The sequence below is a fragment of the Betta splendens genome, chromosome 16 (assembly GCF_900634795.4).
Source record: "Betta splendens chromosome 16, fBetSpl5.4, whole genome shotgun sequence".
Taxonomy (NCBI): domain Eukaryota; kingdom Metazoa; phylum Chordata; class Actinopteri; order Anabantiformes; family Osphronemidae; genus Betta; species Betta splendens.
The window spans coordinates 11,450,562-11,477,290 of record NC_040896.2 but is presented as its reverse complement, the minus strand read 5'-3'; the positions used below and the strand labels follow the sequence as shown (position 1 = coordinate 11,477,290).

Genomic DNA, 26,729 nt, shown 5'->3' with positions numbered 1-26,729 from the left:
ACTCTTCTGTAGTAGGCAAACAGTTTTCATAAAATATAGTATAAATACGTCTATTGTTTATTCGCTATACTAGTGGAAAATTATTTTCAAAGTTGACTTTGAAAACTATTATTATTAGTAATAGTGTTAATAATCCAATGAAGTTAACACATTATATATTTAGAATAGAATACTCCATTTTTCGTAATAAATTATTTAAATTTAATTGTTGTGTGAAGATATAAGCATACAACAAGAAAACGTTTTCTTTTCTATTACTTGCTGTTTTTTATTGTACATATTAACAACTGATTTGCATGAATATGTTTAGTTATAGTGTCGTAACGCGCATTGTTGGTATATAAAAAAAAGACACTTCCGGTTACTTACGGAAGCGGCAAATCAAACCCGGAAGACGCTTGTTGCATCAGATCGAGAGGCGGGGAGAGGGCTCATGTGGCTGCGCTGTGGATGCTAACTTAAGCTGACGTCTCTTACATCTGCTTTCCAAGGTATGGATAAATCTTTTCACAGTCTGCAAACAACAGCGTTTGATTCCAACACTAACACTGATTCGACTAAATGTAATTACGTACGAATCGACTTTTGAAGCTCAACATGTAGGTACAACAACTCAGGCTTGGGTTTGTGACATTAGCTGAAGCTAACCGACCTATAATAAGCGTTTGACAGGTGGCAGTTACAGAAATTGACATTGATGAGAAACCCGCTTGCTGAGATAGCATTAAGTAGTAGGGTAAGTAGTTCTTCAAAATAAGGTCTTATTTGAAAGAACGAAGGATAAACTGTACTTTTACACCTTCTGCAAAACAGCGGTAACTATATGTATTACTTTTCACTCTGTGTTTAAACAAACCATGTCTGTACTGTACTGTCTCCACTAGAGATGGCCACTCTCTATGTGTCCCCTCACCCTGATGACTTCAAGAGCCTCCTGGCTCTAATCGCTGCAGAGTTCGCTCCATCCTCTCGACATCAGGTCGTTGTGGAGGACCCTCCTGCGTCTCTGAATGCACGCTCCAGACCCACACTTGTGCTGGGTGCTGGTGGAGGGGACTCTGTCCTGAGTGGGTCCAATGCCGTGTCCTGGTATCTGGCTGTTCAGGGAAAAAGAGCTGGTGCAGATGCAAAGCAGCAGAGCCAAGTGTGGCAGTGGCTGAGCTTTGCCGACAACGAGCTCACCCCCGTGTCATGTGCTGTGGTCTTCCCATTGATGGGGGTGATGGGAGTGGATAAGAAGGTAAGAGGAGTGTCCATATACATGTGTGTATATATGTGAATTTTTTGACATGACATAATGACTTGTGTGCATTTTCAGCTCCAGCAGAGTTCTCGTGCAGAGCTGCTCAGCGTTCTTAAGGTTCTCAATCAGGTGCTGGAACCAAGAACCTTTCTGGTGGGAGAAAGCATTACCCTGGCTGATATGGCTGTAGTCGCTGCTGTTCTGCTGCCTTTCAAATATGTATGTATGTTTTGTGATTCATTAGACTACACAACTTAGAATAATGTGCTAGTCTGATTATGTTGCTTTTGCTGATAGGTATTGGAGCCGTCAGACAGGAATGTTTTGACCAATGTGACCAGGTGGTTCACAACCTGCATAAATCAGCCACAGTTCCTAAAGGTGCTGGGGAAAATTGCTTTGTGTGAGAAGATGGTGCCAGTTATACCGAAGCCAAATGCTGCTATACATGCTAAAGAGGATAACGCCACCCCTGCCACCGACTCTGTCAGTGACACAACAAATGGTCAGACACCTCAATTTCAAAGTTAACAATAGTAAAAAAAAAAGTCAAAAGTTATTTCTTTGTGTTAACTATTGCCAATTTTGTCTTCTTTCGGCAGGTCCTCCGAAGACAGAAGCTCAGCTAAAAAAGGAAGCCAAGAAGAAAGAAAAGCTGGAAAAGTTCCAACAAAAGAAGGAAATGGAAGCAAAGAAGAAGATGCAGCCTTCAGCAGAGGTACAAGTGCTCACATTATAAAAATACAAATATTTTGACATGGATATAAAGTGCCTTTTAGAGAGTCACTAAGGGTTTTTTTTTCTTAGAAAAAAGCCAAACCTGAGAAGAAGGAGTTGGGAGTGATCACATACGACATTCCTACTGCCACTGGGGAGAAAAAAGGTGAAAAACCATTCACATTGTAGACAGGTTTGTCTGTCTGTGGTGGACGTTTTTCTGAATGTTTGTTTTTAAAGTGCATATCTCAGTGCATTGTCTAAATCTCTTTTGTTGACAGATGTAATCAGTCCCCTTCCTGACTCGTACAGTCCTCAGTATGTGGAGGCCGCGTGGTATTCATGGTGGGAGAAGCAGGGATTCTTCAAGCCTGAGTATGGGGTAAAGAAAATTCTGGTCTTCACACATAATAGAAAGAGTTTATATTTGTATTTTCCTTTTGTGATATCAACTCTTGTTCATTCTCTCTTTCATTCTGCAGAGGAAGAGTATTAGTGAGCAGAACCCCCATGGCATCTTCATGATGTGTATCCCACCACCTAATGTGACTGGATCACTTCACCTCGGTCATGCCCTCACTAATGCCATCCAGGACTCTCTGACCAGATGGTAACCAGTTTCTGCTGAAAACAGCTTTCATATGTCCAGCTTGCGTTCATGCTGGCTGGGATCTAAAACCACTGTTTTTCAATTGGTTTGCCTCCCTGTGACCGTGCAGGCACAGGATGAGAGGCGAGACCACGCTGTGGAACCCGGGCTGTGATCATGCAGGCATCGCCACCCAGGTGGTGGTGGAAAAGAAGCTCATGAGAGAGAGGTCGATGAGTCGCCACGATCTGGGGAGGGAAAACTTCATCCAAGAAGTCTGGAAGTGGAAGAATGAGTGAGTGGAGCAGCTTCTAACGATGGGATGCAGTACATTTTACATGGAGGAATAAAAGAAAGTCACTATAAAAGTTTGTGTTGTTTTTGTAGGAAGGGAGACCGCATTTACCACCAGCTAAAGAAGTTGGGCTCCTCTCTGGACTGGGACAGAGCCTGCTTCACTATGGACCCAGTGAGTTTCTCAAATCTACCCAATTTAAAAAGATTTTAATAGTTTCTGAAGAGGTGTTTGTCATCCTCTTGTCTGTTCATTTTTGCTGTCCAGAAACTTTCCTATGCCGTCCAAGAGGCCTTTATCCGCATGCATGATGAGGGAGTGATCTACAGGAGCAAGAGGCTGGTCAACTGGTCTTGCTCACTAAACTCTGCCATCTCTGACATCGAGGCAAGTCTCTATTTTTTAAAAGTTTTGTTAAATCTCACAAAAGGGCAAGGAAAATGTATTTTCTTTGCATTCACAGGTGGATAAGAAGGAGCTCACCGGCAGGACTTTGTTGCCCGTGCCTGGTTACAAGGAGAAAGTGGAATTTGGGGTCTTGGTGTCATTTGCCTACAAAGTTGATGGATCAGGTAAACAACCTCACTAAGCCAGGATATTTTCAGCAAAGACACGTTGCTCCACCTTGTGTAACTTAGACTCCGTTTCCCTTCTGATCCTCAGATGAGGAAGTGGTTGTGGCCACGACTCGTATTGAGACCATGCTGGGAGACACGGCTGTCGCCGTCCACCCCGGTGACTCGCGCTATCAGCATCTGAAGGGAAAAGTGGTGCTGCATCCGTTTTGTGACCGCAAGTTGCCCATTGTTTTCGATGACTTCGTGGACATGAGCTTTGGAACCGGTAGGTTGCAGGAAGAGATGAGCTCCCGTTGTGCATGCATTATGCTGTGAATAAGTAATGATAACAAGTCGTTAAGTCGGGCCGCCGTCCTCATTACGCCTGTATGTTTTTGTCTTCTCTCCTGTCTTCCTCTTGTGTCCTTTGCACCATTTTCTGTTCAGGCGCTGTCAAAATCACTCCAGCCCATGACCATAATGACTACGAGGTTGGAGAGAGACACAATCTGGCCTTCATCAACATCTTGGATGAGAATGGCCTTCTCATTAACGTTCCACCTCCCTTCCTGGTATGTGTCTCATTATCTCTCTTGCCCCCGCAGTGGATACATTTTTGCTGTGACACTAAAAGTCAGATGCTTCATAGTTTAGTGCAGCAGTTTCTTTTCTTTATTCCTCACTTTTAGCCTCTTTGTCTGTCCCTCAGGGCATGAAGCGTTTTGAGGCAAGGAAGGCAGTGCTGCAGGCTCTGAAGGACAGAGGCCAGTTTAAGGAAATCAAAGACAACCCTATGGTGGTCCCAGTCTGCAGGTAAAATTGCACTGTTTGTTTATTTGTCTTTTGGGTGTGTTTTTGCTTTTAGATTGTATACCTGACTGTGTGTCTGTACTGTCAGTCGCTCCAAAGACATCGTGGAACCCCTGCTGAAGCCACAGTGGTACGTGAACTGCACAGACATGGGGAAACAGGCTGCAGATGCTGTCAGAGACGGGCGCCTCAAAATCATCCCTGACCACCACCTCAAGACGTGGTTCAACTGGATGGACAACATCAGGTAAGTATCATAACTCCTAATAGCCGAGGAACATTAATGAACATGGCGAAGCTAAATGGTCTTTTTTTGATGAGTCAGAAGCAGAGCATGTTGGGCATTTTTGGTGGGAAAATAACATGCCATTAATAGCTTCTAATTACATGCTGATGATTCAAGAATTGCCCGACTTGTTAAGACTATTATCACTGGTCAAGTGTGTAATGAGTTCAGATTCAGACCCCCTCATCCATCTTCCTTCCTCTCAGGGACTGGTGCATCTCTCGGCAGCTGTGGTGGGGTCACCGTATTCCTGCTTACTTCATCACTGTCAGTGATCCCTCTGTGAAACCGGGAGAGGTAAAATGTCACCTGTCACTATTGTGAAGGTCCGAAGGTTTTCACATGATGGATGACAGCTGTTTGTGTTACATTTCTTTGTTTCCTTCTTTCGGTTTGTTTTATTGCCTCCAGGATGTGGATGGTCACTACTGGGTGAGTGGGCGAACGGAGGAAGAAGCCAGAGAAAAGGCAGCCAAGCGCTTCAATGTGTCAGCTGACAAGATCTCCCTGAGACAGGGTAAGATTAAACAGACAGGTGTTTAGCTTCTCATTACCACAATAATCGTGAAATGTGTCTGATGGGTTCATTTATGCGGCCGCACGAATGCACATAATTGAAGTAAAGTATCTAATATTGATTCAGAATAATTTTTCTGTATTTCAGATGAGGATGTTCTGGACACTTGGTTCTCATCTGGCATTTTCCCCTTCTCTATCTTCGGTTGGCCCAATGAGGTAAACAGATGGTGTTAGTCAGTTTTACCACAGACTACTTATAGATAGTAGGAGATGCTCACATACACATGAATGGTTTTAACACCTGATTTATTGTGCTGTTGTGTGTGTCTGGTTGGGTTTAGACCCACGACCTGAATGTCTTCTACCCTGGCACTTTGCTGGAGACCGGTCACGACATCCTGTTCTTCTGGGTTGCTCGTATGGTGATGATGGGCCTTAAACTTACCGGCAAGTTGCCCTTCAAAGAGGTGTGAAACACAAGATACCACGAGAGGACATGACATTGACATTTGTATCTGGACATGACTCAGCAGGTATTTATTTATTTTTCTTTTACAGGTTTATTTGCATGCGGTGGTGAGGGATGCTCACGGAAGGAAGATGAGCAAATCTCTGGGCAATGTCATTGACCCTCTGGATGTCATTACAGGAATCTCCCTGGAGGTAAAGCCTAATAGCGTCTTGATGCATGTTAAGATGTGCGCGCACTTCCTCTTTGGCTCTCATTAGCATTGTCTCCTACATGGTCACCACATGCTCATTGGTCCCCTGAGGCCTATGTTCTTATGTAAGCTTTATTAAGCACGTTTTTCTGCTTCCAACAGGCTTTTATTGAGGCCATCAATCTCCAGCAGCTTAAGGGAAAGTCTGCAGTCAGAGCAGTCATGTCCTCTAGAGGGCACTGAAGGACTTGTATTAAACTGCACTTTGCCCTTAATGTTTTCCTCAAAGGTCTTTTCTTGCCCGATTAGGGCATCAAAAGCAGCTGAACATGGTTTTGATTTGACAATGAAAACTGGCTTTTTTGTGATCTGCTTGCTTGTGCCTGTCCCACTATTCTCCAGGGTCTTCACGCCCAGTTGATAGACAGTAACTTGGATCAGCTGGAGGTGGAGAAAGCAAAGCAGGGCCAGAAGTCCGACTACCCAAATGGCATCCCAGAGTGTGGCACAGATGCGCTCCGCTTCGCCCTGTGTGCTTACACCAGCCAAGGTGCATATATTTGTATTTTAATGCGTCTCCTCCTTGTTTCTCCTTAAATTCGCAGAACGTAGCAGAACATTAAAAGTACAGGATTACACATCACGTCAAGGTCACCTGTGTATTTTTATATGAACTGACATTAACATTTTGCCTGCTACCCAGGGAGGGACATCAACTTGGATGTCAACCGCATCCTGGGTTATCGTTACTTCTGCAACAAACTGTGGAACGCTGTGAAGTTTGCCATGAAGACTCTGGGAGACAACTTTGTACCATCAGAGAAAGCCCAGGTGGGACCCGTGGAACAGATGAAATGTACAGAGCATAAACAGACTGCTTCACACCTACTTATATTCATCCAGTGCAATATTATGCATGGTAATATTAAAAAAACACAAGACAAAACCGTTTGTCTGGGGGTTTTGTTGGGCCATATGATGCCATATTTTGTATTCATGAAATCGCACACCAACATCTGGATGCTACCCAGTAGAGGAAATGCTTAACTACATCTGAACATTTCTCATTTGAATTTCTTTCGATGCCCTCAGATGTGTGGAGAAGAGAGCGTTGTCGACAGATGGATTCTCTCCAGACTCTGTGCAGCTGTTGCTCTCTGTGATGCTGGCTTTAAGGCCTATGACTTCCCAGGAATCACCACCGCCATCTACAACTTCTGGCTGTATGAGCTCTGTGATGTCTACCTGGTAAGAGAGTGCGACGCCACTGAGCAGCCTGTGTGTGTTCTCAGTACAGACCTAATTCTCAGTTCTTTCCTGTGTTTTCATCCAGGAAAGCGTGAAACCAGTGTTTAGCAAAGCAGAAGACGCCGCCAGTCAGAGACAGGCCCAGGTGTGCAGACAGACGCTTTACACATGCCTAGAGGTCGGACTGCGCCTGCTGTCTCCCTTAATGCCCTTTGTCACGGAGGAACTTTACCAGAGGTTACCAAGACGACGGCCTCAGTGCGATCCTCCAAGCATATGCGTCACACCCTACCCTGATGCTGAGGAGGTGAGTTAGGATGTTGGATTGTCCCTGATGAACACGTGATTTATAAGAGCAGGTCAGGACATTTACTTTAATTAGTAGTCACTAGTCAATACCCCCGTGTCTTATGATTTGTTGCAGTTCTGCTGGCACAGTGAGGAGGTCGATCGCGACATGGAGTTTGTAATGACTGTGGTCAAGACAATCCGGTCTCTCAGGGCAGACTACAACCTGACCAAGACCCGGGCTGACTGTAAGATCACACACACACACACACACACACACACACACACACACACACACACACTTACTTTTAGAACATGGATTGTCATAAATTGTAGCATGAGCGTTTTTATTCTTTTTGATAGCACCTGGGCTTATAAAATGGATCACAGTATAAGATTACGTGCATTTACTTGGTCTCAACAGAACAACCAGGGTGTGTTTTATATTCCTAATCCTCACTGTCATTTGCTCACAGGCTACCTGCAGTGCATAGACTCTACAACTGTGTCCATTGTGCAGAGGTACAGTCTGCAGATTCAGACCTTGTCGTACTCTCAGGCCATCATCCCTCTGACAGCCAACCAGCCTGTCCCAGAGGGCTGCGCTGTGGCTATCGCCTCTGATCGATGCACTGTCAACCTTATGCTCAAGGTGAGTGTCGGCAATCTGCTTATTTGGTTTGGTACCTGCCATCCCTCATGTGAAAGTACTAGCCCTGATCTTTCCTAGGCATGAACTATGGTGATTGTTGTTCCAGTTCCTGATTACTTAAATTTTCTGGGTCCGTTGTGATGAATTACACAGCTGCCTATACAGTTAAATGCATGAATTCAAATCACCTACTTGGTAATCAAGGCAGGTAAATATGCAGCTGTGCTACTTACACCTACTGAAGTCTCTTACCATAGAATATGGGTTTAGCTTTTCTTCCATCCCTGGCCTGAGATAACAAGATCATTTATAACTGGTGATTTCACATTTTATTACCTCAGGGCCTCATCGATGTGGAGAAGGAAGTAGCTAAACTGGTGACAAAGAAAGGTGAATTGGAAAAACAGATGGAGAAGCTGAACGAGAAGATGGCAAAGAGCGACTACAAGGAGAAGGTTCCAGTGAAAGTGCAGGAGCAGGACGCAGAGAAGGTGGGAACAATAAACACTCTGGGTTTTTCCCAATGCACGATGCGTCGTGGCTCATGAATTCCATTCTTCTCTCCACAGCTACGACAGATCCAAACTGAACTTGAAAAAGTCAAAGAAGCCATGGATAACTTCAGGAAAATGATGTAAACTTCATCTTGGCATTATGTAAATCTTGATTTTTTCCCACTCATGTTGGTGCATTTATTTTCGTAACATTATTCAGGGTAATTGTTGTATGCAAGGGGATTTAATAAACACAGGCAGTTGACTTTAATGATGTATTTTTCTCATTGTTTATTAATCTCAACTCTTGTGTAACACCTGTCAAGTAATGACAAATTCATTCACTCCTGTTAAATAGTTCCAAGTATATTTAATTGAATATTTAAGAGCATCGTTATAGGACACAGCTTTGTTCGTAAGGACATTGTCCACAGAGGTAAATGAAACGCCTCGACTTTGGCCGCATCTTTTTTAAAAGGTTATGACCTCAAGAACATATTGATTGAAATATAATGATGCATTTTCAAATGCAGGTGCTCTTATACAGCCAAAGAGGGAACAATGTAAGGAGTGGGCGATGGCTTGTAAATTAACTTAAAATGCAGAATCCTTTCCAATGCTTAGAGACAAACACTGAACAGACTAAATGCTAACCTTAGAAAGGAAAGAAGGGGCCGTATTTTACAGGTTCTCAGGTTGGTGTGTGACAGTCTACTACATCATCCAGGTGCTACAACAGCAACACTGTACACGACAAAATAAACCACGCCAGGAAAACGTTCTGACCACAGGCCGCCCGGATCTGCTGTTGCTCTTCCCCTCGCATCCATTCATCTGCCTTTACAGTCTCCATGGTGAGTGGAACTCGGAGGCAGGAAGAGCAGTGCAGTGCGTTGTTTCAAAGTTTCGCATGTACTTCCGCGCCTTAAACAGAGAAAGACGGTGGCGATGGGGGAGGAATGGAGAATTAGAGGTGTGGGAGGCAATGAACAAAAGTGCAGGACTTGATTATATTAGGTTTGGTCTGTCTGGCTCAATGCCTTACAAATCTCTCTCGTCTCTTAAGGGTTTACATGGGAGGTGAATAAAGCCTAATTCAAAAGGCATTACCAAGGGAGGCAAAGCATAGCATTAGCTGTAATTGATGGCACTCCTCTTGTTTGATGTTAAATGAGTTCAATAAGCTGAGCGCACTGAAATATATTACACCATTCAACCTGAGAGCACAGGTGAGCTGGTTGCTATGGCAACCGGACATGTGTTCCCTGGTGATAATGATGCCTGTGATGCTTCTTTTTTCCCCTCTCTCTTTTTGGGAATGTGAGAGGGGGAAGATAATCTAACCTTTAAGACGAAAACGTGTCTTATTGAAAAGAGGGAAATTAGTGAAAGGAAATTACTTGGTATGCGTGAGTATGCGACAACAAAGACAACAGGTGGCTGGACTTTAAAACGGGACAAATTACTATACCTAGATGAATAATAGATTATTTCCTTACCAAGAAAAGAGCCAGCTGCCGCCTTCCCTCCAGTGTCATATCTTCCCCTGTTATCACGGAGCGTTTTAGAATACATACAGGCACTGTGTGCTGATACGTGTATGTACAAGGGTAGAACTGTGTGCCGACGATTTGCCTAGGAGATGTGCTTACCAACACTCCATGGAAACAAAACATCTCTGTCGGCCTGATATGATTGCAGCACAGACACACACCAGTCATCATCCACTTCATAGCCACTGTACACAGATGCTGCAAGAGCCAGTTACGCAGAGCTGTTAAATAGAACCTGCTGGAGCTCAAAATAAACACTGCTTTAATTGGACAGATTTCAGGTCTGTTTCAAAGGCATCTTCTGAAGTAATGCACTGCTTACAGGCACTGTCTGTCAGAAGTAGTGATGTGGGCAGACTCACCTTCTTCTAAGTGATCAGAGGCTCCCAGCCATTGCCTGACAACTCTGACCCCTTCATCTGTCATTATTTTGGGATACCTGGGGAGAAAAACTTAGTAAACTTAGTAGAGGAATGCACCTAGACATTGATTCTACAGGTCTCCCTTTATTCACTATATTGGGTTTAAGAGTACTAACTATTCCAGAATCTCTCAGACGTGTTAAACTGGGTCAGGATGCAAATGTCATAGCATTCGATTTGATCAAACCTTTCAGTGACCCTTTGTGCCATCATTGTAGGAGAGGTTGCTTAACTCAGTTGCTATATTTCACAGGTGAGCTGACATTGCACTTCAAGGAAAACCCCCGAGACCTAAACCTGTCCTGACATCTCAGCGCCCTGGGCTTTTCACAAGGAGAAGCAATAGTTTAAAAAGTTGATGGTTTTGGTTTTGGCACCACAACTATCAGTAGTTTTAACTACAACCAAAATGTTCACAATTGACAACACTAATAACATACAAAAAACAATTAAAACATTAAAAAAAACAGGACCAACCTGAATTGCAGCAGCTTGAGCAGAAGGTTGTTGCCTCTGTTAGACATGATATCCTCTGGTCCCCTGAAACATAGAAAACATGGGGGGGGGGGTTAATGTATAATAGCTGTAAAATTGGAAGAAAGAAAGTCAGTAGAATAGTGTTTTCAATCCTCCTAAATAATAGCTTTGCAAAACGTGTGAGCTAATGGTTGGTAATTTGGGTCCATTTAATTTTCAGCGCTGAGAGAACAATAATAAAATTTCTTCCTACTGTCACAGTTACTAATGTGCAGACCGGTTTGGACTTACCTGCGCATTTAATGCTGTTCTCTGTTTCTACACACTAGTGAAACACAAGCAATTGCTGTGCATGTTGCGTTCGCCATAAACAGAGAACTGTTGGCCATTGTTGTTTTGACTTGGGTGAACCTGACCCTGAACCCAGCAATTAGTAAGTGTCTGTTTTGCCACTACATGCAAATTCATGGTCACCTCGATCTGTGATGTTAATAACTGGGCAAATTCTGCAGCAATTCAGTGTATGGAGACACTTGAAGACGGAGAGCAGAGGCTTACGTTGTGGTGATGATCTCATCTCTGGTTCTCCTGATCAGCAGAACTGGTCCCTGGTATCTAGAGGAAGAGTCAGTGTGATAACGTTCACTGCACTAGTAAAACTTTAACTATTACATGCCTATACATTGCATAGTGTTTACTAATGTATGCTTTAATGATGCACATCAATATAAAAATACTACATCACTCACTTAATAAGCTGCTCTGCGTTGTTGAGGTTCATGTATTGCCTAACTGTGTGCTGTACCAGTGGCCCTGAGACGGACAAAATGAAAAAGTGTTGAAACTAAACTTTCCACTGCCAACAAAAGAATGAATAAAGCTTGAACTTCAAATTTTAGGACTCACTCCAGCTGTCGGGCATGACCTTGAGGGCCAGAGGCAGGAGGTCGTCAAAGGACGCGTCCAACACTAATGACTGGATCTCTGGGTACGACATCGCTGCCCAACTAGCTGAGAAGATAAAAGGAGAGAAAGAAATATAAAAAGTGGGGATAATCGGAAGATTAATGACATTTGACAATGCGCCAACATTTTTATTTAACATGTGCTTAGGACACATTCAGTGAAGTGTGTTCATCAGAAGCAGGTGGTCGCCCACCTGCTTGTCCTTCAACTAGCTGGGGTGAAACAACCTGATTTACATTTACAGCAATAGAATGTGTACCTGTGAATCCTCCTATGGACCAGGCATACACAACAATGTCGTTGAGCTGGAAGCCCAGCTTGTGTATTGCAAACTGGATCACTACATCCATGGCATTGGCCTCATTCTGGGGGAACGGTACACCCTGGAATGAAGAGATGAGAGACAACATGGGTGCATTATTACTCTGTTATAGACCACAGAACCATGGTCTTACTAAGAGTTAACACAGCTTTCAGCTATGGAGCCGTCTTACGCAACACTGTCCAGCAAAAAACAGAATTTCACCATAGTACTACCCTGTTTGTTTGGAAGCGAAGCACTGGCATTTAAACGAGCTGCTGCTTTAGTCTCTAATGTCGTCCAAAATATGAGAACACTGCTTACCGTGCTACCTCCGAAGCCAGGGTGGTTCCAGCCCAGTACAGAGTAGCCACCTACGGAATACGCCAATACACGAGTGGAGTTTAGTTAAAAAAATAACATTTTAGAAAAACGTAACTGGCATAACAAAGCGGAGGACGCTTACCCTCGAGTGGAGTGTTCATGCAGCCCACCTCATAGAAGCCAGCGTTTCCCTCACAGCAGATGACCTGTGGCACAATTCATACTTTTGAAGAACCAATTTGTAATAGGACTAATGGCGGATTCTGTTGAAACTCAGAATGGAGCCAAAGCATAAAAAACAACAACTCGTTCTGGACATGTACCAGAGTCTTGCCTTTGCGTCCTCCATCTCTTCTTCGATCCACAAACATGGTGTCTATTTCGTTGCCATCGCAGGCGATGAGCTTGTTCCTTTGGCCGTCAAACTGTGACACAATGGAAGAAAGTTGCTGATCAGTTCTTAGCGAATTCAGAATTCAGAGTCTTGAGTGTTTGTGTTTCTTTACCTCTTCTATTAACTTAGCCTGGCCTTGCTGGAGCATTTGCCTCATGGCTTTCTGCAGTAGACCCACTGAGCCAGGATAAAGCATCCTTCTCCCAAATGAGTGGGCGATAAGAAAACTGGCGAGAAGAGAGTGAAAACGTGGTAATGGTGCAGCAACATTGGACGAAACCTAACATTTTCCTGCTAAATCTACTAGTCAAATTAATACTGTACTGTATCTATTCCCCCTGTGATATTATAACACATCTAAAGTATTGTTCTAAACCCTGCTTTTTAAACAACATCTACTGTACCTGATGATGTGACATGGCAGTGTGCGCACAGAGTTGAGGACACCGTCTGCTGCTCCTCTTAGTCTGGGCTCTGGTTTCAGCAGAGAAACACCAGCCTTGGACAGTTTCCTGTCACACACAGAGGCTTACAATGACACAGAGCACTTAACTGTATGTTATTGATAATGGATCAACTCTGATGGGAACAGAGTTGCAGTATCAAAAAATAAAATGGGTACTTACGGATTATTGACCTCTGTCCAGCTGAAATCTGCAGGCCAGTGTGAGAAGTCAAAGTCATAGCATCGCAGTTTTTTCTATATGGGAAGAAAAGAAAGAAACATAGAGCTGAGTTGTTTGGTTGTACAAGTCCTACAACAAAAATGGACTAAGTACTGGCCAGTTGTACTCAACAAGCAAACGAATCAAAAGTTAAATTCTGAAATTAATATCACAATTATTTCATTTATTTGACCAGCACTGGTCACTCCAAGGTAAGATTTGATAATCATCACTCACGCCATTTGAGAATAAACTATTTATAACCACATACCTACTACATCTATACAACCAATCCGCATCACTTGTTAACACTATACTCAGTTTGCAGTTGTATATTTACACTGTACAATGCATATTTGTTTTTATTATATGTTTAATTTTGCTGAGTTTTTTTCACTTTGTCATGGCTGATTAATTTGTTGATTTGGCTGTGCTTTGTTGCGCTTCTTTAACAACATGAGTCACCACTAATCAGTGCCACCTGCACTGGTCCCACTGGTTAGGCAGAAACACTCCGTAGGACATGTGCTCTGTTGACACGGAGGCTTTCGTGTTAAAATACCTACTGTGTTAAGCAATGAAAGATGATTTATTAATTAAGCATGACGATGTTTCACATATCTCACCTTGTTTGCCTGTGTGTGATTGTTCTTGGTCTCCTCAAGAACAGTCAGGAACTGAAGGTACTCAGAATTCTTCCATCTCCCCCAGCCTTGATAGATAAATGGAAAAAAACAAACAAAGGCAGAGCCATGCAGAGAGAGATGTAAGTGGACTACACCTGACACAAACAAAGCCTGACTGGTGTGTTCAGTGTGTGCTCAGGTGGAACTACTGTTAATAATAACAACAACAAGAGCTTATTGACATGCACAGGCATATACATAAACACCAGAAGCCAAAGATGTATTAAGTATATTAGTCAATGCCTGTCAGTCAGTTGAAATCTGCAGTCTTACCTCTAAGACAGGCCACTCCTAGGAGACACACCAGCACGGTTCCCACATACTGACTAACTGGAACCAATTTACTGCTGCAGATGTAGCCTAAAACACACACATACACATTAGTGACAAAAATCTACATAACACTCTAATCTAAGTCTAATTAACAGGCACAGATAGTGATTCAAACCAACGACTATGAGCATAAATCAATATGAGAAGCTCAATTACACATTAAGGAGTTGCACACAACCTTAAGCAATTAATGTCTATTGATGTGCAGTCTTTGCAGATAATTCGCATGACTAACTTTAACTTAATCACTCGGCTAGAAAAAAAAAAACAATTTATGAAAATACCCTCCAGTAGTAGTTTTTTCCATGATGGAAATAGAAATCAGTCGTCTAGAAAATCGTATAAATTATTATAAATAGATTATATATATAAATTCTAATTATACATTATGCTACTACAGAAACATTAACACTTCGGGTCTGCACTAAAGCTATACCTGATTTGCACTGATATACAAATTGTTGTAATGTGTTATAACATTTATCAGTTAAATTCAATTAAATTGCTAAATTTTTACTTTGTAATATTTCAAAAGCACTAAAACATAAGATATAGTTTCAATAACCAATGTTATGCTAAAATGTTTCAGTTCTAGCCACTTGCTACAGGGCAGACCGCATACCTTTTCTGTAGAGATAACAGAGGAGAAGAGGGGAGCTGTAGTACGACAATGACCAAAGCACTGAAGCCTGGAGGGAGAAAACACACGTTCCTGTAACACACTTACTCGACAGAATGTCTACTATCTGTCACAGTTACTGCTCATGCGACGATACAGACCCAGCCGAGGATGCTGTCAGCGTGTTTCTCTAGACTCCCGGGCTGGTAGGTCCATCCCTGCTGACAGAGGACCAAAATTGTTTCATGGTCAGGGTGCCTTCAAGAGCTGTGGGAACTGGGAGAACTATGATTGGGGCATTTTAGACTACCTACTCAAGTGTTTGCTTTAAACAAAATGGGCATCGAAGACAAGGTTAAACTTTAAGGCATTAATCGTCCATCACTATAAAAACTGTGTGAAAGCCAATAAAACTCCAGCATTGCATTCTTATGCTTTCAGGGTATTTTCGTATAGATTCACAGCACCAAGGGGTAACTTGAACATGCCAATAACGCAGTCTCGTTTTAGTAGCTTCTCTCTCAGCTGGTGAGTTTCACCTCAGTAGCTAATGTTAGCATACCAAGGTTAATGTCCCTGCAGAACAGCGCTGCAGTGTTCACTGTTGGCTTGTGCGGTCTCTTTTAAAGAGAGGGCAACTGAACACGCCAAGACTCGTGTTTCAGCCTGTGCTTGTGATCCCATTCATTCACTAACTATTACACTGACGAAGCGCGTTAGCGGGATTTCAATAACAAACACCTGATACTTCCGGGCCACGGCCGAAGCTTTTCTGTTGCTATGGCATGACGTTTCGCATAATTTTCGCTGGCGGGTGCTATCAGATCAAGACAAAGCATCACAAATATTCCTACCCTTCTCCCCGCTCTACCCTCGGGTTGAGAATGATCCGGTGAACGATGAATTCGTTGCAAATGAGGCCCTAAAACACAACGAAGCCACATCCAGCCGGCCATACTTCCACTACAACGACTACGGAAGCCCGCACTGAACATACCGCCTCAAACGCGAACGCGCTCAGAGTTTATCTAAAAATTATATTTACTGATGCAAACATAACACTTACATAATCAAAAGTAACCATCTCCTTAAACTAAGTTCATAAAGCTACTTATTTTACTTTAAAAATGTTTTTTATGTGCTCCTAACACAGAAAGTCTCATTTTAGCTGCATATAGAAAAACCCCAAGAAAACCCCAAACATTTTTTGCTTATTCTGAAAATTTATTTCAGTTATTAGGGTACACGTCATACACATGTACATGTAATCAATTTTGGATGCACTGCTTTACATTATTGTGTCATATCTCAACATTTTTTTGAATGTAAACCTCTTCTTCCAAACTGTTTAGTTACAAATCCATAGAACTAAAGGGCAAATAAACAAATAAAACACAGAAAAGAAAAGACATGAAACCAGTTAATGTGAAAATATGATATTAAATTTCACACGTTTGAGAAACATATTTAAACAGTTTTTAGAAACTTCAACTCTGACATTTAGTTGTTGCTTTTGTTTACAGGATGCTTCTGCTGCAGATGTAAACTGAGTGGCTTTGACAGCTGCATGAGGATTACATGTGGGTAGGTGATCAGTTGTGACATTGCTCGAATCTGAAAACAGAGCACAAAGACAAAGTCATAAAAAAAATCTCCCTTCCCCCAGTCTCTTTTATTCTCCTTTAAAAACAAACACGGACAACCCACGCTACGACAACACACGGGCGACGGAGCGCTGCCTGTCAGTGCATGGCGTGATATTGTGCCACAGTGTCAGGGTGATGTTCAGGCCAGCATGATTGGCGAGTGTGAGAAGAATGTGAGGGGCAGATGAGTGACAGCACAAATTCACACGCGCACACACACGGTTCAACGTACAAGGCACACACACAGGTGATGCAAGGCTTGGCGCTTACCGCTCCAGTTCCTTATAGACATCATCCTCTCCTCTTGGCTTCAGATCCTGGCATCAGGAGAAGGGACGGAGGGAGAAAAGGGAAAGTGGGGGACAGTGAAACAGGGGGATTTATACTCATCTAGTATGTAATGTGATTGATTTGTTAATACCAACAATGTATGAGGACAGTTGATAGGAAGTGGGTACATCTGTGAGAGGACTGACAGGCTGCTGACAGTGTGTGTGTGTTTGTGTGTGTGTGTGGGGGGGGGGGGTGCAGTGAAGAGTACCATAGCATGTGTGTGTTGGCGAATGTGTGTATCGCAACGCCTCGCACACAAACACACGGACACACACATATGCACCACATCTCTGGGTGTGCACTGGGGACGGCACAATAACTCACCATGTAGACCGAGCCCTGGGGAGGAGCCTGCTGGGAAGGAGGAGAGCGGAGAGAACAGGTTTAATGAACAACAAGTGACAGAGGCAGTGATGGTGGCAATCAGGAGGGAGGAGAGCAAAAAGTAAAGGAGGAGAGCAGTTTACACAGAAGGGGAGAGAGGAGTGAGACAGAGTGCTATAAATCTGGAGGGAGGAGTGGAAACGTGGAATGGAAAATCGTCAGAAGACATTTAGTTTTCGAAAATGTGATATTTTATTACCTGTCTGATGTCTGCAGGATTCTCATAGATGTTCTCTGCTTCACCCGAGTGGACAGACAGAGTCTGCTCAACGCCTGAGTACAGAGACATGCTTACTGATACCACGCATAGGGCGGTCGACTGTACGGGGAAGCAAGGAGGCGGTGGGGGTAGATTCATTACAACAGCCCCAGAGGATGTCACGGGCCACATCACTCAGTGGCAGCCGATGGGGGTCCAAGATGGACCGAACACAGAAAGCTGTCAAAGAAAAAAAAAGGAAAAGAAATGCCCGAAGACTCACCACGATCAGAAATGTGTTTCTGTCTCCATAGCAACACACCGGCAGCAACCAGGGGCACCAGGAGTAATAAAGCAGAGAGAGAAGGGAGCAGGGAGGAGGTGGTGGCACTGACAAGCTCTACAAAAGGAAAAAAAAGTGAGAGAGAGGGAAAAAACATGAATATTTTTAAAGAACAGTGCTAATATAAAAGTTGTGGAGCTATGGGCGCGTGGGGCTGAACCACGCGGAGGCTGTCCGCGTGGAAGTTATTGCTGTTTGTTCTCCGGTTTGCTCTTTTGTCGAAGTCGGGGGGGTGGGGGGGGGGGTCTCCGCCGCGAGCGCACACCTTCGAGGTGTATTTTAAGACGCGTCGCAGTTAAGATTTCCTCAACACATCACGCGTGTTTGCGTCATGCTACTGTCAGGCGCAGACAATGGCCGCGGCGGAAGAAGGCGAGGAAACCCAGGCTCTGTCAGATAGCGTGAATGGTGTGCACGGCAGCTCAGCAGACATCGATCTGACAGAGCCTCAGTCCCGACAGTAAACGCTGTCAATTTGATACGTGGACGAGGGGAAGCGAAGCATCGGTATCAAAGAGACCAGATGCTGTTAAATCATTAAGTCTCAGCCAATACGGCGTCCGTACGGAGCAGTTTAACGAGTTCGCGCACGTGCTAATTCCCGTCTATCTCGTGTAGTGTTTGGTGGGTAAGGTCAGGGGGGGCGTCGTCTGGCACGCGTCCTAGACGTCGCATCCCATCGAGCGGACGCCTCCAGGTAAAGAGCAGCGTCGGAGAAACAGGTGGACGACAAGCGTGGGCGCGAGGATGACAAACATTACATAAGCAAAGCATTAGCTCACTGCAGCGCCAGTCAAATTTGGTGGGGCGCGCGCGTGCATTTGATTAAAGGGCTCACATATGTTTGCATAACATCGGTGTTGCAAAACGGAGCCGCGAGACGCGGGCGCTCGTCTCCACGGCGGCTGCTTTGATTTAGTGCGCGTGCACGAGCGGTCCCTTCCGTTTCCCACTGCTCACGGAGCTAAAGGCGGATGTGTCCTTGGATCCTTGCATTACAAAAGGGGACGATGACCTAACAAAGCCTAAAGGTAACTGACTAAGCAGACTTTTCAGCTCAGCTGATGGAGAAAGACGCTTTCAGAAGACGTCCACTCAACCGCCGCATCCATTTTCTCCGTCTTCTGTTTGTTAACGGACGGCCCTCGAACTTCACCTCGGCCCCGGTGTCGCGGCTTTTAACCGGCTTCAAAATAATCAATCATTATGTGCTGTGCGAGGTGTAATTGATTGGTGAAACTGTGAAGTGGTTGCTAATGGAATATTGTGGAGAGCGTTGACCTCAAGACTGACCTGCACTCTTCTCTATGCCAGAGCTCCAGCGCATGAATTATGGTAATCGAGTGCAAGGAAAGTGAGGCTTCAGTGTTTCCAGCAGTCTGACGACCACAACTCTCCTTTCTCCCGTAACCTTTTCTCTCGTTTTCTCCCCCCACCTCACCCTTTCGGTTCCTCCTTTGGCACTTCCCCGCCACCTGGTCTATTTCATCTTAAATGAGGTGGGGGGTGATTCCTATCAGCGCGGTTGTAGGAGGAGGGGGGCTGATGGGAGGCACAAGAAAGGACTGCTTGAATGCTTTGCAAATGATCGGCCAACTCTGGGAAGCAAATGATTGCGGAACATCCCTGACATTTGAAGTATTTGGTGTGCTGCGGAACAGAAAGATTGCTTCAATTTTGCAATATCTGAACTGTGCCCCCCGATGAAAGGAATTCTGTTATGCAGTGTTGTTTTAACTTCTACCACCAGAATCCAGCTGTCAGCCCATTTGATATTCAAAGATTGCACATATTTAATATATTTAGTTGGCGTTAATTCGTTCCTCAGCTGCACAGACCCCCCCCCCCCCCCATGCATCCACTTCTTATCGTCAAGCTATTCATTGTTAGCTGAAGACATTCAAGCTATCTCGCGCCACTGCGATGTCACTTCTCGACAGTGAAGCAGCAGTGAAAACCCGCTCACTTCCACGCGTCACTCCGCTCGCGGTAAATTCCCCGCGACACCCCGGGCACCGGGCGCCCACTTTTTGAATCCAACTTCCCCAATCAGACCAAATCTTGCTGCCTGTCTCTGTCGCTACGTCTTCATCACCCACTCTCCTCTTCCTCCATTACTCTTATAATAATACCATCAGCATGCATCACGATGAGCTCTGGGCCCCTTTGCACAAGTGATGTATTGGGGTATGGGGAGTGAACTCATCTGTGCTGAGGGATCCATTCAGCTGTCACATCCTCCTGTGCTTCCCCACAGCCACCAATACAATAAGCCTGAATAATTTAGTTTTCGTGGGGAGAGATGTCCTAAGGTCCTGTCTCCTATTCACACATCAGCTGGGCCAGTGTGATGAGGAAAACGGTGAGGAAAAGCCTTTATATCTTTTATATTTCATAGACCTTAAAAAGACTGTCAGAGCCCTGTTGTGAATTTTTCATCAATAATGAGCATCTAAGCTGAGTGAGATATTGTATCTCCTTATTACACACACGTCTCGACCCGTGACCCAACAATCAAGTCGGCGTAACACATGGCGTGGGTCTATGAACCATGGGCTTCCTGGCGCATGAATTGACCTGAGTTTGGCTTGAATGCGCGGCAGAATGCTCCACCAAGCACATCTCCAGGAAGCACATCCACATTCACGCTTCATTATCTTCCCCAGTTTGACAGGAAGTCTGCCAGGACCCCTGCGTGAGCGAGATTATATAATTCTGAAAAATCCAAGTAACAATGCAAGGACCTTTGCTGAGCCGTGCCGCCTCACCCACCTTCAGACGGCAGCGGGACCACTTGTGTTGCCTGGACGGTTCGCTGGTTTATCAACGTGAGGGTGCAGGTGTAGTTCCCAGCTGTGTCGCGGGTGATGGGTAAGGACACAGAAGTGATGACGCTGCCAGGGCGGTTGATTGGCCTCTGCACTTGGCAAGTCTTATTCTGGTGCTTCCAGCTGACGTCTCGGACCTGGACCCGCTCGGAGTACTGGCACTGCAGCTCGAGCTCCGACGGCAAACGTCTGATTCTGACTGTGGATGTGATGCGGAGGAGCAGAGTGGGGGGGGGGGGGGGAAATGTTGAAGTGGAATAAAACAAATGAAGGATGAGTGAGTGAGAACGACAGGTAGACAGAGTGAGAGTGAGAAAGTGAGTTAAAGGGTAGTGTGTGAATACAGAAAAGGCCAAGGACAGACAAAGAGTAATTGGGTCAAGGAAAAGTGATATGAAAAACAAAGAACAATCCACGGAGAGGTCAAAATAATATATATTCATTAATGTGATTTGCTTCTAATGCATTGGTTGACTGTGACTGATGTTTAGTGTCTCATCAAAGTGAAATGAGAATCCATCTGGGTGTAATCAAGTTCCACAGACTCACACATAAAAACCACACATATTTCAGCCTTGATTAGTGTGATCAGTGTGGGCCACCTACAGCCTTGGTGGGAGGGCAGCAGGTATAATCACACATAATGATACTCATAATGAGGTGGGGTAAAAAAAAAAACATGCGTCACATGGTGTGTGTGTGTGTGTGTGTGTGTGTGTGTGTGTGAGGGATGCAGATTGGTGAAGCAGGGTGAGTGTGACAGTGACGGATCAGCTGGTCATGACTGGGCAGCTATGATGGATGCCAGTTGGACGGTGATTAGTAAATCCTTCCAAGGCCTCAGTGACACGGTGTTGCATGTTTGTGTGTGCGTGTGTGTGTAGGAGGGCACAAATGTCCCCTGTTTGTTTCTGCAAGAGGTGACACCTCCCGAAGGCCCTTGTTCAAATTGGGAATCAAAAAATGTTCCCTTTTCACGAGCGATACTGTAAACGTGTTCATTTAATGATGTGACATTTCAGCAGTGGCTGAAGGGAAATTCTCCCCTTGCTTGTGTTGCGTAAGTCAGTGGATGATGTGTGGGAACGGCGCGCTGGGAGTTGGTTGGAATTAAGTGTCTTCCTCAAGGACACATCAACGGAGCAATGATTGCTTCCTAGACACACGACTCCCACGGGCAGTGGGAGACTTCCTTTTAAACAGTGCAAGCGTCTGCACACGTGTGCATTGGGGGGGGGGGGGGGGGGTCCTGTCAGTTGTATGGTTGAATGGGTCTGATTGGCTTTCTCTGACAAATCCATCCAAACGTCACTGTTCCAGAGGGACGCCGGAGTCCTAATCACACATGTAAAAACATTAAGCTGCGGCTGCTGAGCGCTGGGTGACATAACAAAGCCCGTGCAGCCTCATTTGTCAGCTTACGCGTCGCCACAGATGTTGTTGAGCAGTTTGAGAAGAACCAAAGCTAATTCACGCTGATATTAGACTAAATGAATCACGTTCAATCTCATCTCGGAAAGTGTTAGTCCTTTAATGAGAGATCAACCGGCATATCAAAGTACTGCTTTAAATACACTGTACTCCAGATAAGTGACATATTAAAGCAGGGAGAAATGTGTTCAGACACATTAAAGGACATCCCTCCGAGCAGCTCTTTAGGGTCACTGGAATATTCTGAATGATTTGGAAATGTGTGAATCGCATATTTTACACTTTGCCAGATGTCAGACGAGGCCTATGAATTATTTTATGATCAAAACATCAAATGCAGGAGCGTCTTCCATAAAACTGCATTCCCTTCGGCAGAGTTTAAAATGGATAATCTCCAGTATGTCTAATAACATTTGGGGCTTCTGATGCTCTATTACATTACTAAGCTTCATTGGTGCTGTTTTTTTCCACCGAGGGTATTTTTATACCATATTACATGAAATTCATCCGCGTCACGCGATATCTACCTTTCAGCACGCTGAGCACGGTCTCGAACGTGAACGTGACGTCGTTGAGGTAGACGGTGCAGACGTAGCAGCCGCCATCTTTAATGTCGGGGGTGAGCAGGTAGGAGAAGCTCCCGGCGTCGGCGTTGTGGGGCGGCCCGGCCAGCTGCAGCCTCTTGCTCCGCTCCTCCAGCGCGGCGACGCCCCTCCAGCGGTCGTAGCGGTGCACCACGCTCATGTCGCTGTCCTTCCTGAGGTCCGGGGGCCGCCAGCGCAGGACCACGTAGTCCCCCTGGACAGAGGGACAGGTCAGGGGGAACGGGGTGTGAGCCTGGGCGGCGGAGACGTCGCGGCCTGCGGTGGAGGAGCACAGACAGTGAGCGGGCGCGAAGACGACGGGGCGAGTCCAGAGTCAGGAATCACTGACGGCGACAGAAACGCGTCCAACAATGGGGATTACGTCCTTATATGCTGAGAGTTTCTCCTGCTCTGCCTGATTAGCAAAGTGCTGACACAGGGGTTCGAGACTGCTCGTGTTACAGAGTCACTCACCATGTGGTATATCGGTGAATGAGGCCACTTTGTGAGCTGCAAAGAGACGGGAAGCGAGAAAACACAGGGAAAAAAAAAAGCAAATAATGAATAATACATAAGCGAGCAGCTATATTCACAGGATGACTAGTGCAGATCTACAGTATACTTTGAATCTTGAAACTGGTCTATAAAAGTAAACACTTTGAAGAACTGTAGCTACAGGATGCTTAAATAAGTAATGCTGCTGCTGGAGCTGCTGGAGCTGCTGCCACTGATGCCCACTCACACCATCAACAAAAGCAGCAACCGCAGTGTTCCACTCCCGGCGCCGCCGCCTTCCTCAGCCTCACCGTCGACGGTCACGTTGACGTCGAAGGCGCGGGAGCCGCCGCCGTTGCCGCCGCCGCCGCCGCCCCAGGGGTGGACGGCGCACACGTAGACGCCGCCGTCGCCGCTCCGCACCGCCGGCCTTGCCACTTTTCCGCGCCGTTCATTGCCTCTCTCAGTCCTCCTTGCCGCTCTGCCTCCTGGTCTCTTCCCATCTTCTCTCTTCCTCTTCGTTCGTCTTCTCGATCTCGCAGGACGCCGCGCTGGGGGACGGGAGCAGCAGGGACCACGGCGACTGCACACGAGGCGGAACACGGGAGACGACGTCAAAGAAACACGGCGGGACTCGATCACTGAGCTCTGCAGAAGTGCGAAGCGCCATCACTGGCCTGATTGTTCTACCTTTAAGGATGGCTAGCAGGATTTTCCGTTCCTTTTGCTTCCCCCCCTGTTTCTTTATCAAGCATGAGTAGAGGCCCCTGTTCTCCACTTTGGCAAGGAGGAAGAGAGAGAAAACCCCAGTGTGGTGAAAGTTGGGGTCAGTCAGTCGCATGGATGGCTTCAAAGCGCCGCCCGAGAACTGATCTGTGCCTGTGGCCGACAGAACCAGCTTCCACTCATCCGCACCAGGGGCCTTCACCATCCAGTTAATGGCCACGGCGCCGCTCACTGTGTCGGTGCACACCAGCGTGGTGGGCGTGTCCTCCCTCGCCACCACCACGTCGTCCCACTCTGATGGGAAAGGAACCACGGGTGAGGCTGAATAATTCAGTTTCATTTTGGGGACGCCATCGAAATTCCGAACTTGTACTCGGCCGCTGTGCAAACATTACATCTAAGGTCGTGTTTCAAGCACAAGAAAGGCTCTTTGTGAGTAAGAGAAGGGGGGGGGAATGCACACTCCGTAAAATATTTACAGTATTGGCTTTGGCTGAAACTATAAGAGCTCGGCAACAACAGTTTGACTGGGTCATGTGTAACAAGTACCTTTAAAACGAGTGTGGCTAAAGGCCTTGAACGCGTCCCAGGGTGAGGTATTAGAAAGGGAAGTCATCATTTACTTTGTCTGCCACACACTATTAATAGAGAATATCTGCCTCAGATGCAATTACAAAAGCAACAAGTGCTGTGGGTTGTTCAGCACAGACGTTATTTATTAATTATTAGAGATGGTCTAGGGCAGATTTAAGGCGATTTATTGGACTAAATGACAAAGGGGAGGCTCTGAAATCTTAAGAAAAGGGAGGGTGTCCTTGGGCGTCTTGTACCTGGATGTCATTTAGGAAATGTTTTACAGCCGAACCCGCTGTGACACAAACAGATAAGGAACTGTTCATGAATGACTCATCGCCAGCCTTCAAAGAAGCAGGTTAATTTATGTTACGCCGCTCAAAGGGCTGCATTAGCTGGGAAATCTAGGATCTATTCAGCCAGAGATGCAAAAAAAAGGGGTTCTAGAAATCACAGAAATTATTACATACCTCCGACGAAGTGACATGAACGTACCGCAAAGGAAGAAACGAGGACGAAGGCGAGAAAACAAGAGTCCATGGCACAAAGGCACAGCAGCAGCAGCAGCAGCCGCCTCTCAGACGCCGTGACCTTTCTAGGGACAGAGCACCAAGTATTGTTTTCGCTCCTCCAAATTTCACGTCCCCGACTGATGCGGCCTCGCGCTTTTCTGCAGCCCAACCGGATGCAGCGCCACCAGCCCTGGGTTGATCGGCAGGAAGGGGCTCTCGCGTCTGCGGCGCTGATAAACCGCCAACGCCGTAACCGCCGCGGCGTCGGCCTGCGACGTCTGAGGACACGCCGAGGCTCAACAGTCTGACAGTTGCTCACAGAACTTCGGACTCTCGCGTCCGGTGCGACGAAAAGGAACGAGCATGTTCTTGTCTGTGTATCATAATGCGTGTGTGAAACGGAGAAAATGATAAGGATGTCAGGAAAAGAGGGATTTGGGGAGATGAAAAGGCAAGAAATAAAGCGTTTGGGTTAGTGTGGGTGCACAGTAACCCCTAGGCGGCATGTCTTTACATCCCATAAATGTCTTTAATTAAGCTAAAGGTATTATCAGCTCCTCTGAGCACTATTACAGATTTTTTCCATAATTACCATTGGGTGAATGGGGGGGTGGCGAAGAGAGATAGAGAAAGTGAGCGAGTGAGAGAAGGGGGGGGCGAAAGCAGCGGTATTGCAGTGTATTGTGGGTGTCTAATGACAGGGAAAGAGGAAAAAGGGAGAGCAGAGAGAGAGAGAGCGAGAGAGAGCGAAAGGTGCTCAGACAGAATGAGAAAACCCAGGGAGACGAGAAGTGTGAGAGTGTTGCAGGGGAACAGACACAGTGTGACTTCAAAGAAGCCTGTGGTTGGTGACACGGAGTGTGGTTCTGATCCGTGGCCCCTCCTCTCTGGGTAAATAATCACCATAAGCCTTGGCTCCGTATAATGAATCCAGTGCCAATGAGCTAATATCTGTTAAGTATGCGCTCCATTATCAGTGCCACAGACCCCCGGAGAGCACGAGGACGGAGGACGGGATGAATAGCGGCGAGGAGTAAAGGACGAGTGGACAAAGGGAATCAAGTGACAAGCGAAGAGGCAGAGAGGGAGAGAGGGAGAAACGGCGGAGGAGAGGGAAGAAGTGTAAACGCAGGGAAGGCGTGATGGGTGAGAGGGAGAGAAGTGAGGATCTGTATAAGTAAAGTGGGTGGTACTGTAGCAGCAGAGTGGTAGGTGTGAAGGTCGATGTTTTTGGTATGAAATAACGCATGGATGTGGGAAAGGACAGAAGTCCTCCATTTGGAAGCCACTTTCCTCAAAGCTCCTCATTCTGCCGTGAACGCACATGATTTATGGGGAAGAGCGCTGGTGCGGGCGCTTCTCACCGTGTCACTGCTCAAACATTCGTCTACGGGGGCCAAAAGATTGCTGTAAATTAAAATATGTCTGTGCGAGCGCTGCTGGCATTTAAATCCCACAGATGTTTCCGTCGCGAGACACATGCGCCGCATTTCGCTCCTCGGGTTCGCGGTGTGCGAGGAGAGGCAGGGAAATAAAGCCTTCGTGTCTCTTTGAAGGCTGCTAACTTATTTATTT

At 45.7% G+C, this 26,729-nt stretch overlaps 3 protein-coding genes across 5 annotated transcripts; 1 reads left to right on the top strand and 2 right to left on the bottom strand.

The window, feature by feature from the left end:
- The first annotated feature begins 367 nt into the window (after nucleotides 1–367).
- On the top strand, nucleotides 368–9,285 carry vars1 (valyl-tRNA synthetase 1). 2 transcript variants are annotated; one of them, XM_029128918.3, is made up of 29 exons: nucleotides 368–491; nucleotides 885–1,240; nucleotides 1,319–1,462; nucleotides 1,541–1,748; nucleotides 1,846–1,961; nucleotides 2,051–2,126; nucleotides 2,242–2,342; nucleotides 2,443–2,570; nucleotides 2,680–2,844; nucleotides 2,937–3,018; nucleotides 3,112–3,231; nucleotides 3,308–3,416; nucleotides 3,508–3,687; nucleotides 3,849–3,973; nucleotides 4,111–4,214; nucleotides 4,300–4,458; nucleotides 4,704–4,794; nucleotides 4,909–5,014; nucleotides 5,162–5,232; nucleotides 5,358–5,483; nucleotides 5,575–5,679; nucleotides 6,081–6,228; nucleotides 6,382–6,509; nucleotides 6,771–6,926; nucleotides 7,012–7,233; nucleotides 7,351–7,462; nucleotides 7,691–7,866; nucleotides 8,208–8,357; nucleotides 8,436–9,285. In XM_029128918.3, the coding sequence occupies exons 2-29, from the start codon at nucleotides 887–889 to the stop codon at nucleotides 8,502–8,504; spliced, it is 3,831 nt and encodes a 1,276-aa protein (XP_028984751.1). In that variant the 5' UTR covers nucleotides 368–491; nucleotides 885–886; the 3' UTR covers nucleotides 8,505–9,285. The 2 variants fall into 2 exon arrangements, with proteins under 2 accessions (XP_028984751.1, XP_028984752.1); XM_029128919.2 differs by lacking the exon at nucleotides 368–491 and adding an exon at nucleotides 541–736.
- Nucleotides 8,635–16,107, bottom strand: abhd16a (abhydrolase domain containing 16A, phospholipase). 2 transcript variants are annotated; one of them, XM_029129004.3, is made up of 20 exons: nucleotides 15,955–16,107; nucleotides 15,262–15,318; nucleotides 15,104–15,170; nucleotides 14,422–14,508; nucleotides 14,089–14,174; nucleotides 13,424–13,497; nucleotides 13,202–13,309; nucleotides 12,910–13,024; nucleotides 12,727–12,828; nucleotides 12,546–12,609; nucleotides 12,404–12,453; nucleotides 12,038–12,161; nucleotides 11,719–11,823; nucleotides 11,562–11,625; nucleotides 11,371–11,427; nucleotides 10,813–10,875; nucleotides 10,276–10,352; nucleotides 10,013–10,111; nucleotides 9,860–9,906; nucleotides 8,635–9,284 (listed from the first exon to the last, which is right to left on the bottom strand). In XM_029129004.3, exons 1-20 carry the CDS (start codon nucleotides 16,093–16,095, stop codon nucleotides 9,201–9,203), a joined length of 1,671 nt encoding a protein of 556 aa, XP_028984837.1. In that variant the 5' UTR covers nucleotides 16,096–16,107; the 3' UTR covers nucleotides 8,635–9,200. The 2 variants fall into 2 exon arrangements, with proteins under 2 accessions (XP_028984837.1, XP_028984838.3); XM_029129005.3 differs by having other exon boundaries at nucleotides 15,262–15,321; nucleotides 15,955–16,093.
- Nucleotides 16,108–16,303: 196 nt separating this feature from the next.
- On the bottom strand, nucleotides 16,304–25,459 carry g6fl (g6f-like). The gene is given in 12 exon segments (XM_041067731.2): nucleotides 16,304–16,714; nucleotides 17,017–17,063; nucleotides 17,404–17,433; nucleotides 17,663–17,736; nucleotides 17,946–18,062; nucleotides 20,778–21,032; nucleotides 22,792–23,124; nucleotides 23,323–23,358; nucleotides 23,655–23,843; nucleotides 23,846–23,926; nucleotides 24,034–24,363; nucleotides 25,113–25,459. Coding segments are annotated over 12 exon segments (1,584 nt in total). The 5' UTR covers nucleotides 25,183–25,459; the 3' UTR covers nucleotides 16,304–16,692.
- Nucleotides 25,460–26,729: the final 1,270 nt, after the last annotated feature.

Coding starts and splice junctions, on each gene's coding strand:
- vars1 (XM_029128918.3), top strand. CDS start 887: ATGGCCACTCTCTATGTGTCCCCTCACCCTGATGACTTCAAGAGCCTC. Junction 1,241..1,318: donor TGATGGGAGTGGATAAGAAG/GTAAGAGGAGTG, acceptor GTGCATTTTCAG/CTCCAGCAGAGTTCTCGTGC. Junction 6,510..6,770: donor TACCATCAGAGAAAGCCCAG/GTGGGACCCGTG, acceptor CGATGCCCTCAG/ATGTGTGGAGAAGAGAGCGT.
- abhd16a (XM_029129004.3), bottom strand. CDS start 16,095: ATGTTCAGTGCGGGCTTCCGTAGTCGTTGTAGTGGAAGTATGGCCGGC. Junction 13,498..14,088: donor ATCACACACAGGCAAACAAG/GTGAGATATGTG, acceptor CTTCCCATATAG/AAAAAACTGCGATGCTATGA. Junction 9,907..10,012: donor TTTGTTTCCATGGAGTGTTG/GTAAGCACATCT, acceptor CCGTGATAACAG/GGGAAGATATGACACTGGAG.